Source organism: Triticum urartu, chromosome 2, assembly GCF_003073215.2.
Source record: "Triticum urartu cultivar G1812 chromosome 2, Tu2.1, whole genome shotgun sequence".
Taxonomy (NCBI): Eukaryota; Viridiplantae; Streptophyta; class Magnoliopsida; order Poales; family Poaceae; genus Triticum; species Triticum urartu.
In genome coordinates, this window is record NC_053023.1 from 724851439 (window position 1) to 724875778 (window position 24340).

At 47.7% G+C, this 24340-nt stretch overlaps 2 protein-coding genes and 1 pseudogene across 2 annotated transcripts; all 3 read right to left on the minus strand.

Annotated features, from left to right (window-relative positions):
• Nucleotides 1–1806: 1806 nt before the first annotated feature.
• Nucleotides 1807–2852, minus strand: LOC125534380 (E3 ubiquitin-protein ligase RSL1-like). The gene is made up of 2 exons (XM_048697631.1): nt 1969–2852; nt 1807–1879 (listed from the first exon to the last, which is right to left on the minus strand). The coding sequence occupies exons 1-2, from the start codon at nt 2850–2852 to the stop codon at nt 1807–1809; spliced, it is 957 nt and encodes a 318-aa protein (XP_048553588.1).
• Nucleotides 2853–17923: 15071 nt separating this feature from the next.
• On the minus strand, nt 17924–22271 carry LOC125538237 (annotated as a pseudogene).
• Nucleotides 22167–24321, minus strand: LOC125540154 (endonuclease 1). Its single transcript, XM_048703743.1, has 9 exons — nt 24140–24321; nt 23872–24052; nt 23671–23778; nt 23518–23573; nt 23336–23419; nt 23113–23208; nt 22851–22986; nt 22440–22760; nt 22167–22277 (listed from the first exon to the last, which is right to left on the minus strand). The coding sequence occupies exons 1-8, from the start codon at nt 24254–24256 to the stop codon at nt 22597–22599; spliced, it is 942 nt and encodes a 313-aa protein (XP_048559700.1). The 5' UTR covers nt 24257–24321; the 3' UTR covers nt 22167–22277; nt 22440–22596.
• Between the last annotated feature and the right edge of the window lie 19 nt (nt 24322–24340).

Below are 24340 nucleotides of genomic sequence, written 5' to 3' on the forward strand. Positions count from 1 at the left end.
CATTACAAGTCAACAATCTTTAACATGTCAAGAGATGTACAATTGATCAATTAATCATCCAACCCATTGTAAACAATGACTGCATCAACTTTATCAATTTATGCTACAATAAGTTCATATTCGCATAATTGAGCAGAGTGAATACGAGCATGATCATATCACATGATGAAGCGCTAGTGTTTGTGTCACAGATTAAAAATTAAGTTTGGGATTTTTGTCTTGTTTTCACCTCCTGCCTTTTTTCTTTAGATCTTCCTGAGACTTAAGAAGATGGATGATAAGATCGATTGTGTCATCTTTACTTTTCGCTCCTATGAATATTCTCATTTCCCCTAGATACCCTTAACCTCATCAACCTTGATTTTAACATTCCAATAATATTAAACCATGACTTCCATTTTAGAAAGTAACCTTCAGTTCCTTCACTTCAAATATTCTACAAAGTTTCTGAGAGATTCTTTCTTGCATATTAACTTTGTAAGCAAAAAATATTGCTATGTAGAATGCAATATTTTCCATTTAGAAACAACTTCTTTCCCTGCCCATTTGAGATATTTAATCCTTATAAATATCTAGGAACCTAATAAATTTGTATATGGAGATGCTTTATACCGCAATTATGTAAACCCTCTATCCATTTGAATGGTGAATCATGTCGATCCAATTATCCCACCATATTTGAGCTCTATATGTTTTTGAAGCTCAACTTATATTCTTGGACTCCAACGGAGGCCTAGGAATGTACAATATCTAACATGAGCATTCGCCATATCTGGATTCATTTCCTATATCTATTATGTGATAGTCCATCACATAATTTTTGTAAGATCTATATGTCTAGAGATCCTCATATACATATGGAAAGTCGTATGCTTTGGAAGAAACTTGTACGATTTGGGAAGGGGGTATTGAAACACAAGAAGAATATACTTCAACCGACATGCCCATAGACACAACTATGTATAACATAGAAATCACACATGAAAGGGGTGGGCAGTTAATTTAAGCAGTATGTGATGAGGAGTTTGGTATGAGCCGAGTTATCTTCTTGACTGGCTACCTATCCAACTGGTTATGGAATCAAATGGTGGGGATCACGCATAGTTAGGCATCCTTTTTTCACGAATCAAAGTATCTATTGCAGATGAGCCTCATAGAGTACAAGTTTGATTTCTGTCATTTAGAATGTATTACAACCGCTCATGTCCTGGCTAGTCATGGTGTTAGGGTGGTTCCTGGTAGCCAGGGTGTTTGGCTCTCTGATTCCCCCCTAATGTAAATAATGTTGTGGCACGCGATTTAGCCAAGTCCACTAGTTAAAGGAATGCACGGTGTTCAATGTAGAAAAACATATTAACCTTTGTGGAGTCAACCCATGGGGACGATGAAGGGAAAGCTTCCATGGGTAGAAAAATCCCACAACCTTTTGGGGTTATCCTGGATTGGAAGAAAAACTAGGAAAAAGAGAAAATATATTGACGGTGTGAAACATAAATAGTGTGGAAGTAGGTCTGTTGGTTGAGTGCCTCGATACAAATGCCCAAGCAGAAACATGATTTTTAGTCCGAAATCGGGTAAAAGAGAGAGTTGGTGTCAAATCCAGCTTCCTACATCTCATCAGCAATCCAAGAACACTAAAGATTATTGTTCAAAACGATAATTTTGCGTAACTAGATTTCACACGAAAACAATTTCAAGTCCCTAGAAATCAGAAATGTGTCCGCATTCCAAACAAATTCAACCTCCCAAGATGCAAACTCTGCAGGTGCACGGGCCGCCCATCCATCATCCTCTTACATCTCACTCTCACGATGTGCTGCAGCTAGCATGCGTCACGCCCCACTGGCCACCACACCCATAGCAGAACTGGAAGGTGCACCTGCACATGAAACAACCATAAGAAGCCTTAGCAACAGAGGAAACACAAGCATGCAACAGACATGAAGAGTAATGCTAGCAGCAGTGTACCTGCAGGTGATGTGCAGGCAGCCGTCGGTTTTCTCCACGAAGAACTCGCACTTGGGGCACCGCTTCCACTTCTTCCCCTTGGCCATCTCCAGCAGCAGCATGTCCTCCTTGCCCCTGTCGCCCCTGCCGAGCTTCCGGTAGGCAGCGCAGTCGGCACTGGCGTGCCACGGCACGGCGCACCGGGCGCAGAACAGCCGCCTGCACACCTGGCACTCGGACTGCGTGACTTCCTCACCGTCGTCGTCGTCCGCCACCATCATCGCCGAGCAGTCCTTGAAGGGGCAGTAGGTCCTCTTGGCGCCGAGCATCATGGACTCGCACAGCGCGGCGCCCCAGCGCTCGAACACCTCCCGCGGGAGCATGCCCTGGCAGAGAGCCGGGTCGAGCACGCCGGTGCAGCGCTCCTCCGGGCACTTGACGTCGGCGATTCTGTCCTGGATCTTGGCGCCGATGTAGCCCGCGAGGCAGGCGCTGCAGAAGGCGTGCGCGCAGCCGCGGCTCGCGCGGTGCGCGTCCGACTCCGGCACGGCGTCCATGCAGATCTTGCAGAACACGAGCGTCGCCGTCGCCGAGGCGCTGGGCTGCGCAGAGCACGAAGATGAAGAGGCGACGGCGGAGGAGGAGCACTCACCGTATATGATAACTGCGCTGCTGCTGGCGGTGGCAGTGCTGCGACGTGCCGGGAACGACGAGCGCGCCGACGTGGCGGCAGCAGCGATTGCGGAGGACATGATCACCTCCTGGAGCTGGAGCTCGGCGGCATACTTCTCGTCGGATATCGGGAACAGCTCATCGTCCTCGGCGGCGTCGGCGTCGTTCTGGGCGTGGGTGAGGGCTGAGAAGTAGAAGTCGTCGACGAGGCCGGTGAGGTCCGCTTCGGCCATTTCTCGGTGCGAGGCGAAGGTGAGGAGGTCGACGGCCTCTTCGGGTTGTCGCAGTGTTTAAGTAGCCACTACAGCAGCTCGATGGTTAATGTCGAAGCCAATGGGTCGTCTTGGTGGTGATTGGTATCCGGTGATGGTGGCAAGAATTTCGAAGGGCTCTCGCTGGTTGATTGATTGATTTGTGGCTCATGATATTCCCCACGCGCCTTCAACAATCCAATGCTTTCCTCCCATTTATGGAATGGAGTACTACTTTTCCATATTGAACTATGGTCCTGTGAGATAAAATGTTGAGCAAACAGATAAAATCTATGCAAACTACTACCTCCTTTCTGGTTTACAGGCTTATCTCAAAAATTTGTTTTTCCATTTTACAATTCTCATTTCTGTTGCTTCACATCACACGCTCAGATATTGAGGTGCATTAAATCACTGCAAATTAAAAGAAAACTCATCAATAATGCATGTAAAAGTTTTTGGTTATTTATTGGTCAAGCATGCATGCATTGCAACTAATGCATTAGTAAACACAATTGTTTCAGGAAAACCAACATACTAATTGAGTACTTTTGCAAACTATCCAAGTTATTACATCACTCATCACCTATCTTGGTTGGTGAGTTTTTTGAGCCGAGCCCTATAAACCGGAAATAAGGGAGTACATCATGTGGGCAATCAAGGAAACGTCTCATGTGCTTGCTCCTCCCCAGGGGACACGGCGAGCGTGAATGAGACCGTGCCCCAGGCATTGGTGTTTGGAAAGCTTTTCAAGGCCATAAAAGCTCAGATTCGGCATGTAGAACTCAGGCGAGAACTGCACAATCCCAACCCCATCGTCCTACATCAAAAATTCCCCAATTTGAGTTCAAAGCCTAATGCGAAATCTACAAATCAGAGATGATAACTTACCTCATTGGCTACCGAAGAGCTCGCGGATGACATGCGTGAAGTGCACATCCACGCACCTAATGTGCGGCCTCACTCACCGAGCTCCCAGAATGATGCAGTTCGCCGCCGATGAATCGCCTCACTCACGTACGGGCACCACCACGAGGGAGAAGAAACAGAGTGAGCAAGTGGATACCGTTTTGATGCAGGCCCACATGTAAGAACCAAGGGCAACAATGTCGAAAAGACACCCAGTTACTGATCAAAGACCATTGACCTGACGAAAACGGGCCTAAAGGGGATTTCTGTAAGGGCCATAGACAGGAGAGGGGCATTTTTTACAACAACCAACAAAGCCTTTAGTCCCAAACAAGTTGGGGTAGGCTAGAGGTGAAACCCATAAGATCTCGCAACCAACTCATGGCTCTGGCACATGGATAGCAAGCTTCCACGCACCCCTGTCCATAGCTAGCTCTTTGGTGATACTCCAATCCTTCAGGTCTCTCTTAACGGACTCCTCCCATGTCAAATTCGGTCTACCCCGCCCTCTCTTGACATTCTCCGCACGCTTTAGCCGTCCACTATGCACCGGAGCTTCTGGAGGCCTGCGCTGAATATGCCCAAACCATCTCAGACGATGTTGGACAAGCTTCTCTTCAATTGGTGCTACCCCAACTCTTCAGACAGGAGAGGGGCATTTTTTAGCATACCCAAATTTTAGGGGCAAATGACAGGTGGTGGTTCAAGTTAGAGGGAGAAATGAAATTGTCCCTATATGCAATTAACTCCCACCAACTCACTCTCAGTTGGATACTGACCACGCATCGCGCGGCTCGTCGTCATCGTCAAGTTCAGTTGCGCATTGTCCTCGTCTTCTAGGTTAGTGCACCAGACACCGCCACCCAACGACATCATAGAAACGGTGAACCTAATGGATTTTCCCCGCCCAATAAAAAGTCTATAATAACCCCCCACCGAATAATGCGAGGGGGGGGGGCATTCGCCCCCAACCTTGGGTTAGATTTTTTTTGGCGAGCTTATATTGGAAATTTCTAGCAAACTCCGCCATTGCACACAATATTTACTTCATACTCAAATGCTTAGCGAACCCATTAGCAAAATTTACTGGCTCCGCCCCTGCCGCCATCGTGACAGATCAACCTGGTGCCGGCGATAGTGACCGTGGTGGAAGCCCTCGAGCACATCGAGCATGTTAGCCATGGTACGTAAGACAATGCATCTTTTTTTTCCTTTTTTTCCTCTTGTCGTTTTTGACCCTGTTTATCACGTCGTCAAAGGAGAGAAGTAGTATTGGACGTCCCCGAAGGTGCCATTTAATAATTAATTTAAGAACCTATGTACTATTTGTGTATCGAAGCTTAAGAGGGTGCTTGGATACGTTTTAGTCTCATGACTAAAAGTAGTGTGACTAAAACTTGTTAGCCTCACCCATGCTTGGATCCAATACTAAAGAGACTAAAATCAAGTTAATGAGAGTATTTATTATCCTCCAAACCCTCCAATTCAGAACTTGCCTGTGTTAAAAGATAGGAGTTAAATGAGGAGAGAGAGGACTAATCCATATTTTAGTAAGAGTACCTCTGACTAAAATATTTTAGTCTCAAGACTAGTTTTAGTCCCTCTTTAGTCAGAGGTGCTTGAAACTTTAGCCTCTTAAAGAGACTATTTTTAGTCCCTTGGATTCAAGCACCCTCTTAGTCCTTTGTGTGGTTGTTGCAAGATTGGTGGCTGTAATAAATTACTGAATTTTCTCTATCTCTACTACTATAGTAGTCGAGTTTTGAAAGAGGGATTTACCACCTTCTACAGTGTTCCCGCCAAAGCAAGCGAGAGCAACCATTGATTTTCAGAATCCAATAGACCAAGCAGCATTGAAACCAGAGGAAGGCAGCCGTTGATTTGATTATATCTGACGGCTCACATTGTTATTTGATTCTGGATGCTTGTCAGAGGAACCGTACTCAGGTAAGCCAGACAGTTATGAGAATCTAGATGCTTCTTGGATAAACGGCTGAGCATGCATCCGGCGCTCACCCTGCCATTGTTTGCCTATTCCCAGTTGACCACGGATGTAACAACTCCGTGATCCTCATCCCCAAGCATTTGTCCTCTCACCCATGGCTCCACATGCTGATCACATATGTTCCCGCTTTCCGGCGTACACAACAGCTGCGGGGTGACGGCCGAACTCGCAGTAGCTTGTGCGCAGAGAGGAGCCGAGGAGGTCTTCTTGGGCCAGTCTGTCACTTGATTGAGGCATCCTCATGCTCTACAGATGCTGATTTTTGCTAATCAGCAACCACGTTCCACACTCTAACCACAACAACACATCAATTTATAAAAGGGCAGTGATTTATTTTGAGGAGATAGAAAATCTCTGAATTTCTGCGAAACGGCTTTCTACTTCTTCTTTTTTTGCGGGATAATGTGGGTTTTATTCCTCAGAAACAGAATTACAGTCTGCTAGTACATCATGAGTAACTATGTCTGGCACACGGCGCAACCAACAAGCGGTGCTACCACCAGATCTTCCAATACTAGCTAAACTATGAGCAACTCTATTTTGATGACGCTCAATTTTCAACGGAATAAACCCACACGAGTCCAGAGTTTTCTTGATCTCCAACATGAGATGACCATATGTAGAACGGTCCAACGAGTCATCAGTCAATGCAACAACAAGGGCCGCGTTATCGATTGGATCACAATTGACAATTCTAACCGCTGTATACTCATTGACAATCCTTCAAGAATAGCGCTAATCTCTGCTTCAAGGGCATCTTTGCAGTTGAACAGGTACCGATAAGCCGAGAAGATAACCTCCCCCTTGGAATCCCTAAGCACCATGCTGGACCCAGCTAGTCCTGTCTCCTTCACAAATGATCCATCCGTAGATAGTGCTACCCATCCCAGGGGAGGTTTTGGCCAGGGTGCACGTTTAGCACTAATAGGAGCCGGGATGGCCACCTGTTCATCGACGGTCATTTTTCCTTTAATGATATCCTCAATGCTGTGCTTCTGGGCCTGATTGAAAGAAGATAAATAGCTGCATAAAAAGTCTTTTGTGATGTCAAGCGGTGGAGTGGCTTTATGGTGCAACTGGTCATTCCGTACAGACCATATAGGCCAAAGCAACATGATAATCATTGCACATATCTTCTCTGTCCTATCCGCAAGCAGTGACATTAACCATTCCGGCCCCATGTAGATTAACTCATCATTAGTCGGGAGTGGCCAAACCTGCCTCATTGTATTCCATATGGCGACAGAGCTTGGACATGTTATTAATGCATGAAATGAGTCATCCTTTGAATCTCCGCACAGCCGACAAACTTCAGATTCGCTAATGTGACACTTTACTTTGCATGCTGCAGTAGCTAACACGCCAACCGAGACCTTCCATGCAAATGTTCTCATTTTATGTGGTACTTGGGCCTTCCACACCCAGTTCCAACATGCGCGATCCCCCTCAGGTCTTGAGCTGCTAGCACCTGGGTTGTGACGTCGTATGTGCTCCTGCATCGCCCAATGGTAGGCCGATTTGACTGAGAATTGCCCAAACTTGCCCGGAAACCATGCAAGAAAATCATCATCCTGGCTCGGTGATGTTCGAATGCTCTGGATCACTTGCACGTCTACCGGCCAAAAATGTTCATTTAGAAGATCAATATTCCAATTACCTCTATGATCAAGAAACTCAGAAACTCTGTTCAGTCGACATCTTCTTTTTGGGGTAATTGGTTTTAGCACATGCCCTCTTGGGATCCATGGATCTCGCCAAGTTCTGATACTATTGCCGTTACCCACTCTCCATATCATGCCTTTTTTCACCAGCTCTAGCCCATGTTCTATACCTGTCCAGACAGCAGAAGCATTGCCAGTAAACACAGTGTCCACCAAGCTGCCAGAAGGGTAATATTTGGCACACAACAGTCTCGTGACTAAACTTTCGGGGTGTTCAATTAATCTCCATGCCTGCTTGGTTAGGAGAGCTTGGTTAAAAGCTCTCATGTCCCTGAATCCCATTCCACCCATAGCTTTGGGTAGTATCATTTTATCCCAAGCAAGCCATGCCATTTTCCTCTTCCCATTCTCCACACCCCACCAGTATTGCCTTATCATGCGGGTCAAGTCATCACAAACTGACATGGGCAATTTAAAAACACTCATAACATATGTAGGTATTGCTTGTGCAACCGCCTTAATAAGAACTTCTTTACTTGCCATGGACATATACCTCTCGCTCCAATCCACTAGCCTCTTGCTCAACTTGGCTTGAAGTGGTTCTAATTTACCTTTGTTCATTCTCCCCTCTGGGACCGGAAGACCCAGGTATTTTGGTTCAAATACTTCCTGAGCAACTCCCAGTATATTTTTAACTTCATTTGAGGTCGTCACTGGGCAATTGTCTGCAAACAAGATGGAACACTTCGCCGGGTTAATGAGTTGTCCCGTAGCCTCCGCATATGTGTTCAACACCCCCTTGACAATTGTTGCTTGTTCAGAACTCGCATGAAAGAAGAGCAATGTATCATCCGCAAACAGAAGATGAGAAATTTCCGGAGCTCTTCTACAAATTTTTAATGCTTCTAGGCCATCATCTCGTATTGCTTTATGTAACAAGGCGGACAAAGCATCAGCCACAAAAAGAAATAAGAAAGGTGATAAAGGATCACCTTGTCGAAGTCCCCTTGTCGGTGTAAACTGGGCCAACAACTTCCCATTGAACTTGACTGAATACTTCACTGATTTAACACATTCCATGATCCGGCTCACCCATGTACCTGAGAAGCCCCACTTCAGAAGTGCCTTCTCCAAGAAATCCCAATCGACGCGATCGTAAGCCTTCGAAAGATCCAACTTGTACGCACAATAACTCTGACTTTGAAGAGCATATTGGATATGATGTATACACTCAAAGGCAATAATTGTATTATCAGTGATAAGTCTCCCTGGTATGAATGCACTTTGGTTCTCCGAAATAAGATCCGAGAGGAGAGGCCGCGGTCGGTTTACCAAACATTTGGAAACAATCTTATATATGACATTACATAGACTAATAGGTCTAAAATCCTTCAGGTCAGCTGGTGAATTTACCTTAGGGATAAGAACTATAGCCGTGTCATTGACTCCTGCTGGCATCTTTCCGGTTGCAAAAAATTCCAATACGGCTGCTGTAATCTCCTCCTTCAATATGTTCCAGTTCCGCTGAAAAAACCTCGCTGGGAAACCATCTGGTCCCGGCGCCTTAATGGGGCCAATTTGGAATAGCGCATCCGCCACTTCCTTCTCCGTGAATGGCGCATCAAGTAACTCATTCATATGGGGTGTAACCTTTGTATCGATACACCCTAAAAGAGCCTCATATGTCAAGGTAGGATCCTTAGTGTACAACTCCTGAAAATAAGAGCTAGCCATCAGCTCCATGTCATTAGGAACAGAACTCCATGTACCATCACTTTTGCGCAGTTGCCTGATAAGATTCTTCCTAGCACGCCACACTGCCTTTCTATGGAAATACTGTGTGTTCTTGTCCCCCTCCTTTAACCAAGTGATACGTGACCGTTGAAGCCACAACATCTTCTCACGGTACAAAAGTTCATCCAAAACAAACATCTTTTCTTTAATCACCACTCTCTCTTCATTATTTAATTGCAAATCCTCTAGTTCTGTACGCAAGCGTTCAATCTGTTTAGAGACATGACCAAAATGTTCTCGACTCCATTCCTTCAGTTCTGTCATAACTGTTTTGAGATTTGCAGCAACATCTCCTAAGTTGCTAGCTTTCTTTTTAGACCAAGCATTAGCTATTACACCGGGGAGAGCAGAATGCCTCTCCCACATAATTTCGTATCTTGCACCACTTCTCCATCGTGAGTACGGTTCCTGCGATTCCATCTGGATCAACAACGGTGCATGGTCTGAAACTGGCGACACAAGATGTCGCACCCGAGCGGCTGGGAACAAATCTCTCCATGCCTCATCCGAGCACCCTCGGTCTAATCGTACTTGGACGTTCCTATTACCAAACTGATTGTTATTGTATGTAAAAGGGACTCCCACAAATCCCATATCCATCAACTCGCAGACTTCCAAGCAATCCCGAAAAGCCTCCATCTGAGCCGGACTACGCTGTGTGCTTGATAGATGTTCATGTTGCCACATACATTCATTGAAGTCTCCGCATACGAGCCACGGATCATTTGAGACCCCTCGCAACCTAGTAAGGTGATTCCACATGTTTCTTCTGTTCTCGACCCTAGGTTCTCCATAAACAAATGTAACCCGCCATTGTTTATCTATCCCCGGATCAAATACCTGTACATCTATGAATCTAGCACAAGCCTCCAGAACTGTCACCTGCAGCGTCTCATCCCAAAACAGACCAAGTCCACCTCCTTTCCCAACTGAATCAACACCTCGGAAGCCACGGAGCCCAAGTCTCCATCGCAGTTTCTCTACTTTTACCGCAGCCTGTCTCGTCTCACAGAGAAAGACGAATCGGGGTGAATTAGCCCTAACCAGGGCTAGTAAGTCACGAACTGTCCGGCGGTTTCCCACGCCCCGACAGTTCCAAACAAGATAGTTCATTGCTCCCAGCAGTATTTGCACATACCAAATCTGATAACCAAAGCCAACCACTCCCGTGAGGCCACACACCAGCACAAGGCTATGGCAATCCCAGGATCAGAACAATACTAGACAGCTTGATGGAACAAGCCGACTAGGAAACAAGACGACACCTTGGTCATGAAGCAACGTTCACGCAGGAGTCGGAGAAAAAAAACAGCCGAACTGATGAACAGACCGGCTGGAGATGATGACGATCCACCTGCCGCACAGCGGAGGGGTCGGACTGGGCAGCGGCGACGCTGCCGCCGAAGTGGCGGCCGGCGGCGGCCGCAAGACCTAGATCGCCTTTTCTATCGCCAGACCTTCACGAAAATAACGCTTCAGATACGTCTTGAACCGAGATACGTCTACTGCCAGCGTGGCAAGCAGAACTCCTGGATGGGTCCACAACGGCTTTCTACTTCAGCGGTAGGGTTGGCCTAAAGCCAGCCCATAGAATATATACAGGCTATGTTGATACAGTTTCTTATTCACGCACTCTATCTGTTTGTGTTTTTGTCAAACCAGCATCTGTCATGGTTCAAACATAGAGTGTTAGACTACATAAGTTATTGAATCTTGGTGATCACGAATTTACATACAAAAGACCTGGGGTCCTAGACAGTGATCGCTTCTTTTTTTTTAGTTTTTTTTTTTGCAGGATAGTTGCTATTTTATTTGACTATGCTGATTTCATATGGTGTCACATCCTCATGGCAAATGACTGTTTAATGGCGTCGTATCTAATGCATCCGGGATGCTTCGTGAATCCCTGTATCCGCCGACTCCTCGACCGGCCGATTGCCATCCCACGCACGCGATCAAAATCTCCAGGGATTTGCAAAGAAACGTCCGCAGCAACTCTTAGTTAAGCCTGCCATTTTGCTAATAACCCCTCAGCCGGAATACCTCTGCTAATCCCCGCTCGTCTCCCTCCCAATCCCTAATCACGGCTCAATCCCTCCATGGCGGCACATACATCGGACCCATGAATCCTTGGACGGCAGCAGCGCATGCCCACCTCTGCGTTTGTCCGCCTCAAACGGCTCCATGGCCTGGTGATCCCAACAATGATGGCCGCCCTTGGCTTGCCTCCACGTTTGTTCGCCTCAAATTGCTGAACGCCCTCGGTGATCCGTTCGGCGGCCGTGGCGGGATCCACCACGTTTGGCGTACCACCGCGCTCGTCCACCTTCTTGCTGGTCCGCCGCCGGCCGCAACCTGCACGCCATCTACCGCACTGCACCTGCATCCAGTCGGTTGCTGCTCCACCTGACGACCTCCGCCTGCTGCACGACTCGTGTGGGAAGCGAGCACAGCTCGTTGGATAGCAAACAAGGACCACGTTCTAAATTTTATTGTTCCTGTTTAATGTTTCCAGTACATGCGGATTGTAGCTTGTGAGTTTATCCATTGCAGACTGCTTGTGAGTTCAAAGACAAGAGAATGTACCTTGGTGTGAATGCACAATTCAGAAATAAACAAATTTCGTATTGCCCTGATGATTTTGTGGTGTTCTGTGATATGTGATGCAACACAGTTAAACGACGGCATAGTATAACTAGGTGCTTATCATTCCTTGTGATTCTGCATTCTTATTTGTCCTTTACGTATGCACAAACAAGAAGATGTTGCTTCTGCTGCAACCTTCCCAAGCACTGTCAAAATTCTGAACACCTACCATTGTTTAATTTCTTTTGTTGAATGCTATTGTGGAGGTGGACGTGGGTTTGCCAACTGAGTTGTTCCCTGCCTGATTCATATGCTACTGTTAAGCTTTCAAACTTGAAACATACTGTTGCTGGTAAAGACATCTGGTAATAATTGACGACTCAATGAACTCGATGCCTATACTGTTATACAACTGAATAAAGGGATGTACGCTCACAGTCTCGCAAAGTTTCTTGTACATTTATATTCTCCTGGGTGATAGCTGCTGATTGTTTGCATAAAAGAATAGAGCATGCTTCAGGTAAATGTGAACATGATGTAAGCTGGTGCTCTTGCAGATTGCTACACTCCATTCAATACACATCAAGCCAGAGTAAATAAAAGGAAGACAGTTTGACAAAACACATAATTCCATCGATTACAATAATCCAGTGCATGGAGAAATAAACAGTAATAAGTCATATAAATTCATGTTTTGTAATAGACTAAGGCCATCATAGAATGCCATTTGGCTTCATCTGTTGCACAATCTCGGTTCCTTTGCCTTGAACTTTTTTGCTAGGGCAATTGCGACTATCATGAAATACTATTTGTTTGCACGTCTTGCACATACGTGCGACCTTTACCTTGGCTTTCTTCTTCTTCTTTTTTTGTTTGTCCTCATTTGTTTCCTTTCCACTCTTTATTCGTTTGCATCTTCCCACCGTACGAACATCAGTCGGTGGGTGTATGTCAATTTCAGTAGGAATATCACAACCAATGAAAGCCTCATATTCCTGTTGTCTAGTGTGCTTCACACCTGATGTAGGAACCATTTTGTCTAGAGGAGCTTCAATATTCAATACACTTGATGTTAAAAAGTCCATGCCTTCATCCGACTGTTTCGCCTTCTGAATTAGATCCTCCAACTTGTTGCGCACAATCGCAATCTTCTTCCTAGTAGCCGAATTCAAGGAGTCAGTTGCCTTCTCTTCTAGTAAATGCCCATGCTCATCATACACATTTTCCCTGTCAATTAAAAAAATGATGTCAGTCATTTGATTTCCAATTAGAATATCAATTGTATACATTTTTATACCTTTTGCACCGTTTCTCCCATCTTTTCATAATGTAGTAGGATGGAAGTTCATTTTGATTTTTCAACCCTCAACACCTGGATGATATGTCGGCACGGGACTCCAATTTTCTCAAATAACTTGCATGAACAATTAGCTATCATGGTTGTGGTGTCGCACCGAACTTCCCTAATCCTATGGGATCGACCTCTCAAGCTCACAATTTTTATTGCTTCATCTTGTGCAATGCCTTGGATGCAACAATGATCTCTTGCTGCAATAATCTCTTTCTGAAATATCTCAAACACCTCATATGTAAACACTTCTCTGCCTTGTTTTTCTATTTCCCATGGTGTCAGTAGTTGTGGGGTCGTATGAATGCTTGAGTTGTCGGCAATCAACTCCTCTTCTCGCTGGCATTCTAATGCCGTGTCAAATCTAAGCCAAAACTCAACAAGAGCAAGCTTATGATGAATAAAACGGTTAAAAAAGGAATTTGCACTTTCAGACCTTGATTTTGTTCGGAGAATGCCTGCCAATGGTATATCCATAAAGTAAGCTGGTATCCATGACTCACGAATGCTAAACCTTTTAGTCAACCACTCATTCTCCTCCAAGCCAAAGTCCTTAATGACTGAATTCCACTGCAACTCAAACTCAGCTGGAGTTTCGGAACCCCATACACACGAATTCATCCTATCCCAAAAATCAGAGTCTTCTCTAATTAATGGTCCAATCTTCTCCGGAAGTTTCTCCATTATGTGCCACATACATAACCTATGCACAGTGGTCGGAAAAACTTTGTCAATCGCATTCTTCATGCTAACAGCTTCATCGGTTATAATGAGTCTAGGTGCTACCCCCTCCCATTGCTGTAAGGAAGGTCTCAAATAACCAAACATATGACTGAGTCTGCTCATTTATCAAGAATGCCGCGCCAAAACACACACTTTGTAAGTGATGATTGACCCCCGTAAATGGTGCAAAGATCATGTTGTATTGATTAGTAGTGTAAGTAGAATCAAAGGATACCACACCATCACCACCGAAGTGATTGTAGTTTTTCCTACTCATGGCATCTGTCCAAAACACATACATCAACTTCCCCTCACGGCTGACAACAAAATCTTAGAAAAAAGCTGGATTGACTTCTTGCTTTCTAGCTAGCTGAGCGACAAACATTTGAGCATCTGCGTCCCTGATTTTTAGCCTGAGGTCACGGTAGTATTTTCGTAGGTCCCTCTTTGAGCATCCAACATTAGGAATCCCACCTTCGCTGACTTGAAGGAGCCTATATGCCTGACATGTGCCTATGCTTGCTTTGTGGCATGTGTACAATGTATTTTTTTGCCCTCTCGCTAACTCTGCGATTTGATATGATCAAATGGCATTTATCAGGCGATACAAGGCCATGAGTGTGGCGCTCAATCCATGAGTGTATCTTGTAGGTGTTATCGCCACATAACTTGACGAAGATATGTGCATCACAACCACATCGTGTGGTTGTATTCTTACGGAATTTCTTTGCTGGATCTTTAATCTCCTTGCTCTTCTCAGACCTGAATCCTTCCCTATTGCACATGAAATGTTTTCTCTGAACCACATTATTGTCCAACTTTTTCTGTTGTCCGACACGAACTCCAAAACCCACATGATGTGCATATGACTTGTAGAACTCCTCCATGGCATCAAGGCCTTCAAATTCCATCCCTACTTTAGGCTTCAACTTCTCGTCACATCTCGGCGTGAAAGAGGAGCACTAAAAAGTAAATAATGAATGACAATAATCATCATCATCATGCATAACTCTCAAAACTGAATAGGGACATGGCAAACAAAAATTTAATAAACTCACAAATAGAGGAATGCTTTCTTTCTTTTTCGGCGTAGAAAATTCTCCCTCCTTCACTTGAGTTTCCAAGCTTTTACCTAATTCTGTAGCTGCACATGCATCAACATGATTAGTCTCCAGATAACAAGTAGTACGTACAACATACACAAATAGTCTGGGTCATACATAAAATGGCTAGGCTTTACCAATGTTACCTGAAGCTCCATGCACAGTACTGACATCTGATTTGCATTCTGCAGTACTAATATTTTCTACAGCCATAGCAGTTTCTACACCGAGATGGGCCTCCAACTGGCTAGACGCAGAGGCATACACAGGATCAGCACTTGAACTATGGATCACTGCTGATGCATATCGGACATCCATAACAGCAGGAGCCGCCACGATCACTTCCGGAGATTTTTCCATCATGCTGATGGGGCGTTCAGAATCAGAGATGCATCCCATCATGGTCGTCGTGGAGATCGTCAGGGCAGATGAATGCCGTCCTGGCGATTGTCCGTCCGGATGCATGCCGTCCCGGCCGTGGCTGTCGTCGGGATGCATGTTGCGGCCGTGATTAGGGATTGGGAGGGAGACGAGCGGGGATTAGGAGAGGTATTTCGGCTGAGGGGTTATTAGCAAAATAGCAGGCTTAACTAAGAGTTGCTGCGGGCGTTTCTTTGCAAATCCCTGGAGATTTTGATTGCGTGCGTGGGATGGCAATCGGCCGGTCGAGGAGTTGGCGGATACAGGGATTCACGAAGCATCCCTGATGCATTAGATACGACGCCCTGTTTAATTGCAATAATGAAATGCTACTTATAGAGAAAATTGACGATTGGCTATAAATAGAATTAACTTCTGCTTGGCATACGTTTTTTTTTCTTATCTTTGTACGTACTCCCTCCGTTCCAAAATAATTTGTCATGATTTTTGTTCAAATTTGATAAGCTCTGAATATTAACACAAGTGAAAATGTCATTGCGTACACGATTATCACACCATGAGAAGTGAGTAGTTCAAGATTGCCTTTAACAGTCGAAAAGTACAAGCCCCTCTAACCAGGCTAACAAAATTCATTTTCTCTATAAAAAGGGAGTAAGTGAGTAAGTACAAAGCGGTCTAATGTTTGTCAAACCACACTTTCTGCATTACATACGTGCATGGCACGTGCCTTTCATCTAAAATACAGTACTGACTAATTGACCATACGTTGCAACACCAATCGTGTCCGACAGATACCTTACGCCCACCATATTCTAGTTTTTGGTAGAATTCGACTTGATTTGAGTATGGGTAGGGAAGGCAACGAATGTGTTGATTTTCTTGAGGTTTTGGTAAAATTTTGATTTGATTTGGGTATGAGCAGGTGGAGCAATGAATGTTTATTTAGTTGAGATTTTAATCAAATTTGATTTGATTTGATTTGATTGAGTTAATGAATGACACGAACATACAAACACCAAATCTAGCATCACGGTCGCACACTCAACTTAAATGGTAAAGAAAAAACTACATAAACATCTAAAGAGGTAATAGCACCAGGAGTCCTGGAACTTGTCCTGGATGTGATGATCTAGTTCAAAATTTGAGAAAGCAAACTATTGCATCCTACAACTTGCACCCAATGTGCAAATTTGGTCCTAGCCAATCAGACAACGACAAGTGGAGCCAAGTCAACACAGCCCACTCCATCCGGTCAGCGCCGCACTTTTTGCAATTACCCCTAGCCTTAGCGCAAATTTTCTGCATCAGCTGCAGTAAAAGCACAAACTTTTTGCTCGCAAGACACGTGCTCCCTCGATATATTTTACTTCGCATATATGATTTGTTTGAAGTCAAACTTCTAAAGTTTGACCAACTTTATAAAAAAAATCAATATTCACAATACAAAAATAATATCAATAGATGTGTCATGAATTTAATTTTCATATTGCATAACTTTAGTATTATAGATGTTGAAATTTGTCATATAAATATGGAAGTTTGACTCTAGACAAATCTTATATGAGTAGTGAAAAGGACCGGAGGGAGTACGTGCACATATTTTTTCTCATGAAACGCACACATATATTCTTCTCATGAAAAATAAAATATATATTTAATGTATAATTTTTTATTCATTAGCGCTTAAAATAAATGGTGTTTTCCTTTTTGCAAAATCTTTACTATGCAACTCTGTTTGTACTTATTTTATTACACGCAAGTCCTAATAAAAAAGTTATATCACTAAACAAGTATTTTTAATAACACGGGTTGTTTTACCTGAACCATTGTTTGTGCACTTTATAATGTCTGTCTTGGTGATGGTTGTGTGCATGGTCCGTTGCACAAGCTTGGGGGGAGGGGGGGAGGGGGTGTTGTACCCTCTTTTTGGGAAAAATATAGCGTCCATTTTGGTAATAGTTTTAACATGGTCCCACTTACCTCATGTTTTCACATGAGAGGTAACAGTATATAACAGATCTGGGCCGTTGATTTAATTAAGTAGCGGGTCTGAGTAACTTTTACCTTCTACCTCTCATGTGAAAAGAGAAGGTAAAAGGGACCATGCTAAATTTAGCCTTTGTCCAATGAGCACTCAGTACGTAAAATATGGGGAACCAATTAAAAACGAACTATTACATTTTTTAGCTTCTTAACAAATTGTTAAAGCACCGATTAAAATCAGGCCATTTTGCTTCTCCAACGCTTCAAAATAATGATGTTTTTCTTTTGTAAAGTCTTTGATATAATTTTGATTGTTACTTCTTTGAATATATATACGTGAATTATTAAAATTTTCAACCATGAAATATTTTTAAACATTGGTGAATATATATGCGTGAATTATTAAAATTTTCAACCATAATATACCACTCCTAGTGTTATGTGCATCAGATGTTAATAATTGATTGTGCACCTTGTAACATCTATTTTGGTCAAACAAGCATTGTATAGGCACCCGCAAAAACAAGCATTGTATAGGCACGACGTAGGTGATTCATCGATCAACCCTGGCTTCCTGAGTGAAGAAAGCTTCTCCCCGAGCTCAGCGAGAGCTGGCCTTGCGAATCGTCGAGGTTGTCTACGGGGAACTGATGATCGGAGGCGACGTCTTTCATGGCGAAGCCGCCCTCGGGCGTGTAGAAGACGAACTGAGACACCGGGGCCAAGGACAGCAGCGACGGGAACGGCAAGCCGTGGTGAGGCACCACATGAGGTGAAGAGCGATGGCCGCCCAGCTGCTCGTGGGCATTGTTGGCGGATGCGGATTTTTTGAGCGCCTGCACCCCGGCCGCGTTATCCTTGCCGTTGAGTTATGGCGCTGTACCTCGAGATACCTGTCACAGATTCCAGTTTTAGTGTATCCGTTAACATGGCAGGTAGCACCTGTACCTCGAGATACCTGTCACAGATTCCAGTTCCAGTTTTAGTGTATCCGTTAACATGGCGGAATCTTGTCTTACAGCGCCCCAGCATACAGACGCGCACCCGTGACTACCAATGGATGGAAATAACACAAATCTTTCCATGCATCTCTCTCATTCTCATGAGTTGGGCGCTCGTCCGCCATGAATAAAAGATGGAGCTAATGCAAGTGAAGAAAGAGAGGGAAGGCCGAGCTAGCCAGCTCTAGTTGGAGCGCATGAATACTCTCTCTCTCTCTCTCTCTCTCTCTCTCACTCCCAACCTTCGCTCAATAGATGGAGAGAACACAAATCTTTGCATGCATCTCTCATTCTCATGAGTTGGGCGCTCGTCCGCCATGAATACAAGATGGAGCTCATGCAAACTGAGGGAAGAGAGAGAAGACAGAGCTAGCCAGCTCTGGTTGGAGCTCATGGATACTCTCTCTCTCTCTCTCTACTTCTGCATGCATGCATGATGCATCTCTCTCTCACTCTCATTTTCACTCTTTCAGTTCCTAACATGGGCAACCGAAAATTGGACAGGCCGTCTAGGCTCTTCTTCATTTTTATAAAACAGAAGCAATGGAAATAGCAGGAGGCAAGAAGTGCACGCAGTGACTCTCCATGTGTTCCAAGAAAATTGTCTGACCCGGTTGTCTTCTTGTACTGCATGCGGTGTGAACAGTTGTGGGTTGAACAGTACCATATACTCCAAACCTAGACTGATCACATGCATAGGCATGTACAACCCAAAAAGGTTAGGACCAAAACGTGCCCGTGACTTTGTTTTGCCCCTGTGAATGACGCGGATCCCTGAGGAAACAAACGGCTGAGATAACCGGACCGGGGTGCAGATGCTCTAATATATATTTTCGTATTGTTGGCGCTATTGCTCCAAGCCTCATGAGGGCATCTCCAGCCGCACCTCAGAAAGGCTTCCCCGGACCGGGGTGCAGATGCTCTAATATATATTTTCGCATTGTTGGCGCCATTGCTCCAAGCCTCATGAGGGCATCTCCAGCCGCACCTCCAGAAAGGCTTCCCCGAACGTTTTTTTTTTGCCCAGTCGCGTCCCAGGAGCCCGATTTTCGCCGGCTTGGGCCGAAAACAGCGCCGGCGGACCCAGGCCAAACCCGGCGTGCTGGGGGGCGCCCGGGGGCGCCGGGGCGAACTGTTTCGACGCGAAACAGCCGCGGGCCCGTCGCGTCAGCGACTCTACCCTCTTTTCGGCCCTTCGTCGTCCTCATCGCTTCGTTTCTCGCGGCGAATCAATGTCAAAGCTGCCGCGCTGCCGCGCCGGTCAGCCTGCGCCATTGATGCATCACGGGCGGCGCAGTGAAGACCGGATGACGCGCGTCCCTCGCCCGCCACGCGTACTCACGGCGGCTCGCGCACGGGCGGCGCCTCGGCCTATATAAGATGCGCCCCAGAGCACTCGGCGACTCGTACTCTCTCGCCGTCGTCGTTCCTCCCTCGCCTCTCTCTCGCCGTCGTCGTTCCTCCCTCTCCTCTCTCTCGCCGTCTCCAGCACCCATGGCCGAGCGCTTCCCAGGCGATGGCGCGGCGGCGAACGGCTTCGACCGCCGCCATCTTCACGAGAACGAGGCTCGCCTCCTTTTCGAGGCCGAGTACCCGGTCCCGCCGGATATGCAGGTACCCGGGGCGTGGAGGATCAGCGTCGGCGGCGTGCCGGTGCCCCCGATACCCACCGGCGCGACGCGGCATGCGGAGATCGCACGCATCCGCTCGTCCCTGCCGCGTGCGGCGAGGGAGGGGCCACGGTACGTCCCCGACAGCCCGCTCTGGGAGCCCTACTTCCGCCGCCGTCACGCCGAGCAGCTCGAGGCCACCAACGGCGTCGAGCCCTCCGGCAGGCTCAACGCCGTCGGCCGGTGTCGGTGGTGGGGCGTGCCCGGGCGCACGTTGGAGGCCGTCCTCGAGTACATCGAGGGCAGCAACACGCCGCGCCTCGAGTACCCCTCTCCCCCGTCCTTCACACGCCGCCGGGGAAGCTCCTGGACCCCGAGGCGCATGGAGACCGGGGGGTCCTCCTCCTCGTCCGGCGGCTCCCCCAGCCTCCACCTCCGCCCCGTCAAGCCGGAGCCCCAGGACGCGCCTGTTAGCGCGCGCACCCGCAGCTCCAACGTCCGCATCGGCGACAACGCCTCCCCCACCGGTCGCTTCGTCCTCGTCGAGTCCAAGCCGGAGCCCGGCCTCCCCGTGGAGTACGAGAAGATAGCCCGGCGTGGCTTCTCCGACGAGGACGCCCTGCGGTGGGCGCGGGACGACTACCTCCACGACGAGATGGTCCGGCAGCGCCGGGTCCTGGAGGAGATCGCCGCCCGCAAGCGTGGGCGCGAGAACGAGCACGGCGTCGTGGTCCTCAGCGACGACGACGACGACGCCCCTGGACCGTCCAACCTGCCGCGCCAACCGGGGGAGGGATGCAGCAGGGACGGCGGAGGCGTCGGCGGGGGCGACGACGACGACGACGACGACGGTGGTGACTACACGCGGTTCTACCGCCTCCTCGACATGTAGAACCGCGTGGGCGAGCGGCGAGGCGGGCGGCGAGGGAGACGGCGGGGGTAGCCCGCGGTAGTTTTTCCCTTTTTTTATAAAGTATGTTTAAATTTGAACGAACTCACTGATGTTTGCGTTAAATTTGAGTCGTGTTTGCGCCGTATTTGACTTTTTAAAAATCCTGTGGGAGGGCGCGACTAGGGGGCATCACACCTCCAGTGCGTGGTTTAGCGCCGGTGCGCCTTCAGGGGACGATTTTTTGCCCCTCATGAAAGGCCAACGGCTGGAGATGCCCTGAGGGGCGTAATGGTGGTGGTACGACCTGGCTTGAGCCGCAGCCAGCGTCGGCATGGCGGCTCCAGCATCGTTGACCAAGCCGAGCGAGTTGCTCAGGCTCATGAACCCCTTGAGATCGCCGCCCCCGTCGTGGGCGTGCGCCGCCTTGTCGCTGTCGACGACCATCATGGACGCCGCGGCTGCGGTGGCAGTGGCGTGCGAGAACGGCGGTGCCATGGCCATGGACGTCATGGAGGAGGTAGGCTGCAGGTGATGGTGGTGGTGGTGGGCGGAGAACAGGAGATCGTCGTCGTGCGGCGGGAATTGGAGTGGCGGAAGCTTGTCGATCTCGTGCTGAGCGGCGTTGAGGAGCCAGTCGACGACCTTGCTGGGCTGGCTGAGGCCGGGCGGTCCTGGAGGTCGTAGAGCTGGATGGCCGTGGGCACGGAGAGGCGCACCCGGCGGTCGCGCAGCCCCTTGACGGTCCTCACCTTGCTGTGCCGGTCCTTGCCCCCGAACACGCGGGACACGCGCACGATCCGCGACTCCGTGGACGACGACCAGTGCCGCGAGGCCGCCGCCGCCGCCTGCAGGGCCTTGTTGCCGGCCGCCGCCGGTTCGAACTTCCGGCGGTCGTCCCCATGGTCGCCGGCACTGGTCGCGTCTAAAACTCACTCCATCCTAAAACTCAGGTGGTGTAATGCGGGTTTATTTGTGCTAAGGCCAGGGAGGTAATTGCAAGAAGTGCGGCGCTGACCGGATGGAGTGGGGGCAATGGGCTGTGCTGACTTGGCTCTAGTTGTCGTTGTCTGATTGGCTAGGATCAAATTTGCACATTGAATGCAAGTTGTAAGATGCAATAATTTGCTTTCTCAAGTTTTGGACTAGCTCATCACATTCAGGACAAGTTTCAGAACTCATGATGCTGTTACCTCACATTTAAATGTATAGACAAAACTGCAAGGAGTCATGCCACGACAAATGGTACTGATGTGTACAGAGTGTGGACACGATCCTGCCTTGCCGTGACAAATGTGTCAACGTTGATTCATTCAGGCAACTAAAATAACAGCAAACATGAAAACAAAAGGACAACAGAATTTGGGGTACATCCAAATAAATGTCTACATCTTTCATCTTTGGACATGACATGTACTCCCTCCGTTTCTAAATATTTGTCTTTCTAGACATTTTAAATGACTACTACATACGGATGTATGTAGACATATTTTAGAGTGTAGATTCACTCATTTTGCTCCGTATGTGGTCACTTGTTGAAATGCCTAGAAAGACAAGTATTTAGGAACAGAGGGAATACACGCTAGCTGTTGGCGTCGCAAACAATTATTCAGTGGTCATTTGTATCATTTCCATGCAAGTTAGCAGCAGTCTCCTACAGTAGTAGGCATCATCGTGTCCCATGTCTTCAGGTCAGCATGGATGCAATACAGCGACTGTCACTTGACGCTGAGCTAGAGCTCATCGTCATGAGCCGCGACCAAGTTCACCGGCGCAGCGACGTCGCGGCTGTGGGCCTTGTGGTCTCCCAAGGCCCGGTTGAGGAACATGGCCAGCCTCACTCCGCCCTGCGCGATCCGCCGCGTCACGATCGGGAGCCTCGACCCGAAGTAGTCCTCTGCAGTTCACGAAGCATCACGGTCAGGACTAATGGCATGGCAATGGCTTGATGAACAGGAAGCTAGGCGGAGCCCGGCCGGTGGCTTACCGGACAGTGTGTCTCCGTCGTGGACGCCGTCGTAACCCCACTTGCACGCCAGGCCTATGCTCTCCGTGGCGTACTTGGTTGGGCAGGACATGAGGTCCGCGCAATCTTTCCACGACGACTCGTCGGACCACGAGCCCTGGAGGAAGAAGACAGACATTATGACATTATATATCTAGCTAGTCTGTAAGTTTCAGACATGTTCCTGGCCTTGGAGAGCACATTTGTGATTGAGACTGCCGGTTGATTTTGATTTTCAGCTTACCTTGGTGATGTTGTGCTGGAGGTCCTTGCGGAACGCGGCCATGTCCTTGCCGTAGCGCTCGGCGAGCACCGTGAGTATTATCTCCCTGTCCCATACCTGAAGAGAGAAAGAGATCACAGATGCAATTTTCATGCAGATGAAGAGTTAAGCTCTGTTTTTGTGACATGCCATTGTGTGTAGTGTGTTACAGGTAAGGATCATGAGTGGGAGCTGGTTTATTTACATGATGGAGGTTGGATTTGTGCTTGAACCAGCGTAGGTTCACCGAGTTGCCCCCCATGTCGCTCGTGAACCCCACATGCATGGGCTGCACATACATACCATGGACAAAATTAAAAAAATCATGTCAGAGACTGGTCTGTGCAGTAATCACAGGATTACTAGATATCAGAAGGAAGAAAATACCTGGTGAATATCTCCCATGAAGTGTGACAGGAATAGCAGGGCTTCCGTCAGGTTATCTGCATTTGCAACAGATGCAGTCAAGAACTCTGAACAGTGATTACTCATTCAGAAACGCTGGGTACAAGATATCAACACCCTCGCGTAGACGCTTACACTTGCGGTCGGCGCTGCCCTGCTTGTAGTGCATGAGCTGGGACGTGAAGTTGGCGACGGCGCCGGCGACGCACATGTCCTTGGCGCCGCTGGGGTCATGGCAGTCCCCTGCCGATCGGACACGACGATCATCTCAATTCAACAGATCCAAACAGAGTTTATCTACGCTGCTGCTCGCTCGGTGTTAGGAAAGAAACGTACTGGCGTAGTCGAAGGTGCAGGCCTTGTCGGGGGTGTCGATGAAGTGCAGCGGGCTGGTCCACCGGTACTTGTACCAGTGCCTCACCTGGTCCGGCCACACGCACATCGCCGACAGGTCGCCGCCCGCCTCCTCCGGCAGAAGGTTCTTCACCGCCTGCGCCGCCGCAGGCTCCAGCAGATCCTGCCACGCAACAGAATCAATCACCCATTTACAGTTTCAGTGACGCCAATGCAGGATGCCAAAAACAGAATGCCAAGTTGTTTTTACCTGTGCGATCTGGCATGTGAGCATGTGACCCTCCGTGCTCCACGCCCGCGCCGCCGGCGCCGACGCGAGGACCAGCCCGAGCACCGCCGCTACCATGAACGCTCCTGAGGACGCCATTGACAATGTTCGTCTCGCTGCTCAGGGCACCTGGACTTGATGCCGGCCTGATGGATGGGAGGTTCAGAGGACGGGATGGCGATT